The sequence below is a fragment of the Microchirus variegatus genome, assembly GCF_963457635.1.
Source record: "Microchirus variegatus genome assembly, chromosome: 14".
Taxonomy (NCBI): domain Eukaryota; kingdom Metazoa; phylum Chordata; class Actinopteri; order Pleuronectiformes; family Soleidae; genus Microchirus; species Microchirus variegatus.
The window spans coordinates 25,098,417-25,107,745 of record NC_139815.1 but is presented as its reverse complement, the minus strand read 5'-3'; the positions used below and the strand labels follow the sequence as shown (position 1 = coordinate 25,107,745).

At 37.9% G+C, this 9,329-nt stretch overlaps 1 protein-coding gene across 1 annotated transcript; it reads left to right on the top strand.

The window, feature by feature from the left end:
- The first annotated feature begins 346 nt into the window (after nucleotides 1-346).
- cops2 (COP9 signalosome subunit 2) lies at nucleotides 347-7,881 on the top strand. Its single transcript, XM_083900947.1, has 13 exons — nucleotides 347-485; nucleotides 883-996; nucleotides 1,456-1,533; nucleotides 1,633-1,758; nucleotides 2,583-2,672; nucleotides 2,766-2,843; nucleotides 2,950-3,124; nucleotides 3,213-3,391; nucleotides 4,198-4,250; nucleotides 5,437-5,534; nucleotides 5,653-5,735; nucleotides 6,873-6,931; nucleotides 7,337-7,881. Exons 1-13 carry the CDS (start codon nucleotides 432-434, stop codon nucleotides 7,479-7,481), a joined length of 1,332 nt encoding a protein of 443 aa, XP_083757073.1. The 5' UTR covers nucleotides 347-431; the 3' UTR covers nucleotides 7,482-7,881.
- The last annotated feature ends 1,448 nt before the right edge of the window (nucleotides 7,882-9,329 follow it).

Genomic DNA, 9,329 nt, shown 5'->3' with positions numbered 1-9,329 from the left:
GATCTATGTACATATGTATGTATGTCAGTTATACAGTCAAACAGATTATGCTTTGTTCCTTATGATAACAAAAAGAACAAAGCATAATATGTTTAACTGTACAACTGACATACATACATACACACATACATACAACAAATTATGTATTCTTTATGATAACAAACACATACATTCACATCATCATCCTCATCATCATAAAATTCCAGTGTCACGCTTCACCAATGCAGCGCTGCGAGACTGGCTGGTAAAAAAAAACCTGTATGCTCTGCAGTTGGTTGTCTGTGACGATCCAATAGCGCCATCTATGGACACAAACGGCTTCCTGCTTGTTTCAGTGCCGCTGTCACACCATCATCTCACCGCGGCCGCGAAACACAGCACAGGCCGGGCCACCGTCTGTCTCTGAGTAAGGACTAGGAAACGTCGCCAAGATGTCTGACATGGAAGATGATTTCATGTGCGACGATGAAGAGGATTACGACCTGGTATTTACAACTGAAATGACTACGTTTGCCTTTGAAATGCACATACTTTTATCCGCTAACAGAGTCCAGCGCCGAGAGGGCTAGCTGTTTAGCTTGTTGGCTAATATGAAGCAGAGTGCGGGTCACTGTCGCTAGCTTCTTAGCCGGCTAACCGCAGTTAGCTTTAACGACCAGGTGCCCGGTTGATACGATATACATTAAGCGAGCAACTGTTACCCGAATTAAAGTGTATGCATTGTGTGGTCCAAACTGCAGGCACTGAAACAACAGACAACTCGGCGCGCTTGTTATGAAACCACGGCGGCTGTGTTGTTATGCTTAGCATTGCGTTAGCATGCTAACGAGTGCTGTGTTTTATTTGGTAACGTGACTTTGACATGCATGTGTTTTAACGCAGGAATACTCAGAGGACAGTAACTCCGAGCCAAATGTGGACCTGGAGAACCAGTACTACAATTCGAAAGCCCTGAAGGAGGATGACCCCAAAGCTGCACTCAGCAGTTTCCAAAAGGTGGAGTAATATGTATATATTTTTTAAACGACTCCGTGTTAATTCCATCAATAAACAACACAGCCTAGAAGCCAGTGACACAGAAACTTTAATAAACCTGAAATAAGGTTGAACAGTGTAATTAGTAGGGCTGCTTACTATAATTAATTGATTCCACACCAGGGTAATTCACTTCCTGCAGAAGCAAAAAGGTCACAGATAGACAAGTGTAAACTTTATTTTAGTACTCTTTTAGTGTCAAATGTGTACTGTATATTTATTGTACATTGAGAGCCTCCGTATCTATTCTTTTATTGTTTGTTTATAATAGATATAATAGAGTCTTGACTGACACTCTAGAAGTGTTTTGCATGTGAGCATGGATTTCATGAAGCCAACATGTGTGGTTTCATAATATGCTGTTTATGTATCATGAAAATCATTATATTGACTCATGTTTTGAATATAATGGTTTCTCAGGTATTGGAACTGGAGGGAGAGAAAGGAGAATGGGGATTCAAAGCGTTGAAACAGATGATCAAAATCAACTTCAAGCTGGTATGGTTAACAGCATATGTCTTCATTTCTTTCCCCATGTTGTAGCAGAGGTTATTTCTGTAGTGAGATGTTATTATTTTGTGTGTCTCAACCCTTCAGACAAACTTTCCAGAGATGATGAACAGGTACAAGCAGCTTCTTACATATATCAGAAGTGCAGTAACCAGGAACTACTCGGAGAAGTCCATCAACTCCATTCTGGACTATATCTCTACCTCCAAACAGGTACACACAGGACACCTACTCAAATAAGAGTCAGAATCATCTTGGGAGCCCTAAAATTCTATTTTTGGGAAACCGGGTTCCAGGATGGAAACATTTCAAAATGCCATCCTTGTTTTTTCCATTTATACTATCAATACGCAACTTTGGTGAAACGATGATCTTGCTTTGGTATTTCCCGTTGTCATCGTTGTCTTCTTCTTGTGTGTGGCGATTGTACACAGCTTGCAAGCATTTTGTGCATACTCCATTTTTGCTCCTTTTTCGTTGTATTTTTGTGGCAGTTACAGCTCCACATGCAGTCCTAGTACAAATACAGTGGTGTTTAAAGATGTTTTGAGGGGTTGTGTGTATGAAGAATTTCCTGAAATAATGCCATATGTAAAGAAAAATAAAGAAAAAGACCACAGTGACCATGTCTTCATGGACACAAAACATCTGAGTAACAGCTTGATTTGTGGCTGTTTGTCTCAAAAAGACGTCAGGCTTTTTATGAGAATAGACTGTGGGCTTTTGCCTCAACTTCCATGGGAGTTTACACCAATCACAAAGGGAGTAATGCTTTTTCTTTTACCAAATCAGCTGACTGTCATGGGTGGAGCCAGTCTAGCTACACACTGACTGTACCTTACCCCTTTGACTCTGGTACCCCAAGGGAAGGGTGCCAAAGAATGCAATGGTTGGGGCCGGTTTTATTGGTACTATTCCTAATGAAAATGCAAAAAAAACATGTAGCGTACTGTCCCAAAGCATTTGGTGGAAACACGGCATTGGATTCCCAAATGTTTGAAATGTGTTTTGCTAAAATGTGTCTCCTATTTTACAAGATGGATTTGCTGCAGGAATTCTATGAGACTACTTTGGAGGCTTTGAAAGATGCAAAAAATGACAGGCTGTGGTTCAAAACAAACACAAAGGTACACTTTTTTTCTCTGAATCCATGTAATAAAGCATCATCTCCTATTAAACCGCACGCTTAAAAATGCTCTTTTTCTTTCCTTTCTTTGCAGCTGGGGAAGCTCTACTTGGAGAGAGAGGAGTATGGAAAACTACAGAAAATCCTACGGCAACTTCACCAGTCATGTCAGGTAATTAGGTCAATTTTTATTTTTTTAATTTATTGATTATGCCATAGTTCAATAGAAAAAAAGTTTTTTGAACGCCATTATATAGAGTAATTCTGTTTCTCCACAGACGGATGATGGAGAGGATGACCTGAAGAAAGGCACACAGCTGTTGGAGATCTACGCTCTCGAGATCCAGATGTACACGGCACAAAAAAACAACAAGAAATTGAAAGCTCTTTATGAGCAATCACTTCATATTAAATCTGCCATTCCTCACCCACTCATTATGGGAGTTATCAGAGGTATGATAAGATTTGTGTTGTATTGATGTCACATTTGTTGAACGTTATAGCTGTTAATTGAATTTTTTTTCCCTGTGCATCTTACCAGAGTGTGGTGGGAAGATGCACTTGAGAGAGGGTGAGTTTGAGAAAGCGCATACAGATTTCTTTGAGGCCTTTAAAAACTACGATGAGTCTGGAAGCCCACGGAGGACGACATGCCTGAAATACCTGGTCTTAGCCAACATGCTGATGAAGTCAGGAATAAACCCCTTTGACTCACAAGAGGTATGGAAATATGAATCAAAGTTTATTTTTTTATAACAATGCATGTTCTCTATGAAAGATTATTAAGGCTGCACCTATCAATTAATATAATTGACTGATTCCTAAATTAAATTAAATTAACCGCCAATCAATGAATAGGAATTAAATCAAGCGCTCTGATTTTATAGCGTCTTAAATGTAAATATATTGTGTTTTTTTTGCTCCATACAACAAAGAAATCATTAAGATTGAATAATTTGACATTTGAGATCATCATCAATTTGTGGTTTGGGAAACAACACCACCACCAAAATTGACAGTGGAAATAATCAACAGATCGATTCTAAAAATAATTTTTAGTTGCAGCCCTAAAGATTATGAAATATGAGCAGACTACTAACAGCTAGAATGTGTCTATCCAGAACTATTTACTGGAATGTACTTATTAAAAGCCGTTTGAATGCAGCACATAGGTGCTTCCTATTTTTCACCAACTGATTCAGGAGCGTCGTCTTGATGATTGTAGTTTCAAAGCTACTTTCAGTATGGACAAAGACCACCTAATTTGACCTACTTCTTTGACCTTAGTATCAAAAGGCCCTGTTTCCATCATGAAGCAATGTGAACATGCCCAGGTTAATAGGCGTGTTTAATGGTGTCACTCTCGTTTGTGTGTGTGTGTGTGACGCATGTTTCCTTTGAAGACAATGTAATTGCACATTCAAAAGACACCGTATGTCACCGGCCCCTCTGGGTTTTGTGCTTAATCACTGAACAGTGACTTCAGTTCAATTTCCCTTTATGACTTTTTCATCTTTTTTCCTAAGGCCAAACCATACAAAAATGACCCAGAGATCCTAGCAATGACAAACTTAGTAAGGTAAGCTTTCATGTTTGTAAATTCTATAAAAAAAAACATGTCCATTTCCTACATTTTCCTACTGTAACATCTACTCAAACGCAGAGATGGATTAGCAGATGGCTAATCTAAACTCTGCTAAACTCTGATCTAAAAGTTTTAGGAGTTTATTGTTTATCCTTTTTATCAGATGCGTTTTAGATCATGAGGATGAACTTTTTTTTTTTATCTTATCAGTGTATGATGTCATGTCCATCCCACTGTTTGTGTGTTTGGCAGAGTAACTGCTTTATATCATTAGGTTACATTAGGCCAAAGTACAGGTCATACACGTACCTTAGGTGTGTGCTGGCATTTCACCAGCACAGTGGGTGTGTTTCACCTGACCTGGCTTTGTGCACTGCATCTTTGGATCATAACCAAGTTGTTGAGGAAGGTATGTTGTTATTGTTGTTGTTGGCTGAAGGATACAAATAAAGCCAGAGTGCTATTAATAAAAGTTTCCCGTAATGTTTTTGAACAGAAATTTCGACCTACATTATTCCCTGTAGCATTTTTCCAGTAAAGGGGCTGTTATTTTGCTTGTGACCATTGATTCCATGACGTTGTGGCCCATATTCATTTTGAGTCAAAATAGTGTTAAATTAAATGGATTTTTTTGAGCTTTTTGTGTCTTGGTAGAATGTAGGTTTGGATATTTTGGTGCACATTTGTGTGACTTTTACTAATAGTGCTCAGGAACTTTGGTCAGCATTTGTACTTTTAGTACATCTCAGTTATATTCTACTTCTGGCCCGATTAAAGAACATTTTCTGACATTTTGTGAACCAAACGATTATTACGATTATTTTCATAATCGATTAATCTGTTAAATGTGAAAATAACCGTTAGTTGCACAGCAAAAAATTATACGTTGACAACATCAGTGGACTGAACAGTATTTTTTTACAAATTTTGGAACATCTTCTGCCTCTGCTTTTTTTATCCTCATGTTTACATAAGTTGCAGTCACTTAATCAAGCTGCTCAGGTTTTTCTATTGCATAAACAAGAAGCACACCCAGAACTGTAATAAGAATAGTGTTTACCTAAAAGTCATATATTTTGGAAGGTTTTTGACAGCTGTCAGGATAAGGGTTTGTCTTTGAGTCACAGAGATTGTACATCGTGTAACATCATTGATTGTTTTTCTTCTTATTCCTCTCCAGCGCCTACCAGAACAATGACATCACTGAATTTGAGAAAATCTTGAAAACAAATCACAGTAACATAATGGATGACCCCTTCATTAGAGAGCACATAGAGGGTGAGTGAGCGCCCACATGGATGATGCATGTGTTGAGAGACGGGGGAGAAAAATAACATTGTTTTTTTGTTGTTGTTGTTTTTTTAAACATAGCTGATCATGTGATGTTGTGTTTCAGAGCTCCTGCGGAACATTAGAACTCAAGTACTTATCAAACTCATCAAACCATACACGAGAATACACATCCCTTTCATTTCTAAGGTAAGTCTACATGATCGTAGACTGCTGTATATATTGACTTCTTACAATATTATTGAGCCAGACTATTTCAAATGTTAAACTGTTACTATTTAAATCAGCCTGTATTGAAAGCTAGTCAGTCACATCATTGAAGACAAAAGGTAGAATCAGAAAAACCACAGTTCGTTAATCACACAAGTACTCGAGCAGAATCTGATGTCACAATATTTGACTTTATCTGACTTTCCAAGAAGAGCAATAGCTAATTATTATTGTAGTTGACATAAGCCTTTAAGTAAATGAAACACTGAAAGCAACACGAAACACCCGCTCTACTCAATTTTTGCTTAATGCGGTGGAAATTCTGCTCCGGAAAGTCCCAGGGCTGTTTTATATTCCGGATGGACAGATACTGAGATCTTTGGTAACTATGACTCAGTTGACTACATTTGCTTCCCGATTAGTTCTTATCAGCCATGACTTGACTGCAGGGGGGAGAGAATTAGCTGGACGCAGATTACTTCTTGGTGCTTGGCGCAGATCTTTCACTTGAAAAAGCCATTTTCAAATTAAAATGGATGGGGATGTAGCAAGTGTCTCTGCATTCTTGAGGATCACAATATCTGCTCCGTCAACTGCTGAGGCCAAAGGTGTTATGTTGTTATTGTATTTTTTTATTGGCCTGCCTCTCTCATTCTCGTGAATACAGTTTCTCAGGATGTCCTTGAGGAAATGTCTTTCCATTTGACACAAACATCTATTTGGTTTCAAGCCTGAACTGATCACACATAGATTTTTTTTATGTCAAAAAGTTGAGGTCACTTTCACAACTCTGATTAGTCCCGTTCTTGTGGTTTCTGTGGTTTCTGTCACATTGTATCATAACCATTCAGTTTGTTTACTCCGCTCCCTCAATCTTAAACAATAGGGCAGAATGATTTGTATAACCATGCCAGCATAACTTTTTATGTCAAGCTACAGTTTAATATTTATTGTTATATAGATTTTAAATAAGATGAGATCTTAAAAGTATAAATTGTTTCGATCATTTATGTCACATTTTAAAATCAAATCGGCATAGATAATTGAAAATAGAAAAGTAAAATTACAAATGTCAATTTGAAAACGTTTGAATCTTTTCTACTTCTGTTCTCTCAGGAGCTGAACATCGATGTGTGCGATGTGGAGAGTTTGCTGGTGCAGTGTATCTTGGATAAGTAAGTTTCTGCCCCACGTGACTACTGAGAAGCTTGAGAGAAAAATAATTACCTCCTTCCCGTAAACACTCGTCGTTCCTCATAGTTCACGGTTTCAGTTACATTTTGTACTTGATCGTCTTGCGCTGATAGTAGTTTGCTATGTTCTGCTACTTGTACCAGCTGCACTGGTTTGCTGTCGTGAACGACTTGGACGTAAATCAAAACTTCGGCTGACTCTAAACATAGACGTACTAAGAACTGTTGAGTGATTCGTTTACACTAGTAATTATTAACATCGGGCCTTTAGCTGGTATGTTAATATTATATTTAATCAATTTGGCTAATTTGAAATCAGCCGCAAATGGGGGTTTTGGGGTGAATTATGTGAGCCTCACTAAATTGTTTCCTTCTCATTTTATTTAGCACAATCCACGGCCGCATTGACCAAGTAAACCAGCTACTGGAACTGGACTACCAGAAGAGAGGAGGGGCCCGCTACACAGCTTTAGACAAATGGACAAATCAGCTGAACTCTCTGAACCAAGCCATTGTTAGCAAGCTCACATGATGACATGTAAAAAATCATGAGGCGAGGAATATGGCATGTTTGAATACATCCATAAAATATGCTACTGTGCTTCTTCAAGTATAACCTCCGAGACGAGCTCCGCAGCACAGGTTTTGCGAATGCCAACAAGAAGACTCAGACCCACAAGAACATGTTCAAAGTGTGTTGTTTTGTCCCGACAAGAGGAAATCACTGACACTTGTTTTTGTTTTTTCATGTTCCTGATTGGCAGACCCATGTACAACACACAAACACTTCATTTCTGTACAAAAGGAATCTAAATGTGTGTTAAAACCGTGTACACAGTATTTAATGTATACTGTTGCCTGTTGGTAATAAACAAAATTATTTCAGCACTAAAAAGATTTACCTGCCTTTGACTAGCTACAGGGTGTGGAAATAGGGTTGAAGTGGAATAAAAAATCTTTTTAACTCAAAAGAAGGAGCCCTGAAGAAATCTTTTGTCTTGAGTTGTATCATTGTTGTAAGTTATTTGCAAACTCTCATGGTGTTTCCGGCCAGTAAAAGGCTTTCTTGGCCTCAGCTGGACTCTTCCCAACAGAAATTTACTTAAAGTTTAATTAATATTCATATCTATTATAATAATAGCACTTTGGGTGAAATTTAGAAGGAATATTGATGTAGCCTGCGTTTTCTGTGACTTGCAACCACTAACTGTTTACCCTTTTTTCAGTGAACACGCTCTGGATGTTTGGCAAGTTGTAAAGATTTGCATTTGATTATACCTATGTTGAACTTGTTTTTTGCTTGAAGTACATCTTGTTTGGCTCCAAAAATAGAAAAAACTATTTGAGATTAAAACTTTTTTTTTACTTTTACAGTTGATGGATTCGCAAATGGATAATTAAATACAGAGGGGGGCAGTAATGCAACATGAAAGATGCCAATTGATGTAAAAGAAATAGAAGGACTTCTCCAATTTGTACATTGGCAAGGGATGAAAAAAAACATGTTTTTGTTTGTATTACCAAGGTATGCTCATAAATTCTCATGATCTCAACATTGATCCAAATTTGCGCCCACCATTTTGGGTCATAACGGATAAACATAAAAGTATACCTAAAATGTGAATGGCAAAATGAGATGAAGTCCATCTGACTGCAAGGGCCACCTGGGGAACATAGTTCCATACAATACTAGTAGTATTGCTTCATTTCCTGGTTTTCATTATTTATGTTAGTATGTTACTGTTTATTCATGTTTTGTATTTATTTTTATTTGGATTAACCACTTTTGGGCAGCTGTGGGGTTAGGGCTTCAAGCTTGAGACCGGAGGGTAGCCGGTTCGAACCCCGACTTGTCCGCAGCTGAAGTGCCCTTGAGCAAGGCACCTAAACCCCTCAATGCTCCCCGAGCGCCGCTGAATGCAGGCAGCTCACTGCTCTGGGTTAGCATGTACTTCACCTCACTGTGTGCTGTGTGTGTTTACTAACTAACGGATGGGTTAAAATGCAGAAATTGGAAATTTCCCCACTGCGGGACTAATAAGGGAATCTTAATTTAATTTAATTTAATTTAATTTAATTTAATTTAATTTAATTTAATTTAATTTAATTTAATTTAATTTAATTTAATTTAATTTAATTAACTTTGAAACCAAAGTGTAATAATAATATTTAGCATTTCTGAAGATATTTTATTGTTAAATGAAATGATTTTTTATGAATACGTTGCCCCTTCACAGTTTTAAAAGTCCATAGTGCCACGCCTGCCTGCCTGACTGCAAGGGCCACTAATGGGGCTGTGGCCCCCACTTTGGGAAACTCAGTTCCATACAGTACTATTGGTATTGCTCGATTTTCTGTGTTTCTTTATTTAGTTGATTTT

Bases quoted from the DNA above. Each gene is read 5' to 3' on its own strand.
- cops2 (XM_083900947.1), top strand. From the start codon at position 432: ATGTCTGACATGGAAGATGATTTCATGTGCGACGATGAAGAGGATTAC. The intron at 486-882 runs GTATTTACAACT...GTTTTAACGCAG, and splicing joins ATGAAGAGGATTACGACCTG to GAATACTCAGAGGACAGTAA. The intron at 3,392-4,197 runs GTATGGAAATAT...TTTTTTCCTAAG, and splicing joins ACCCCTTTGACTCACAAGAG to GCCAAACCATACAAAAATGA.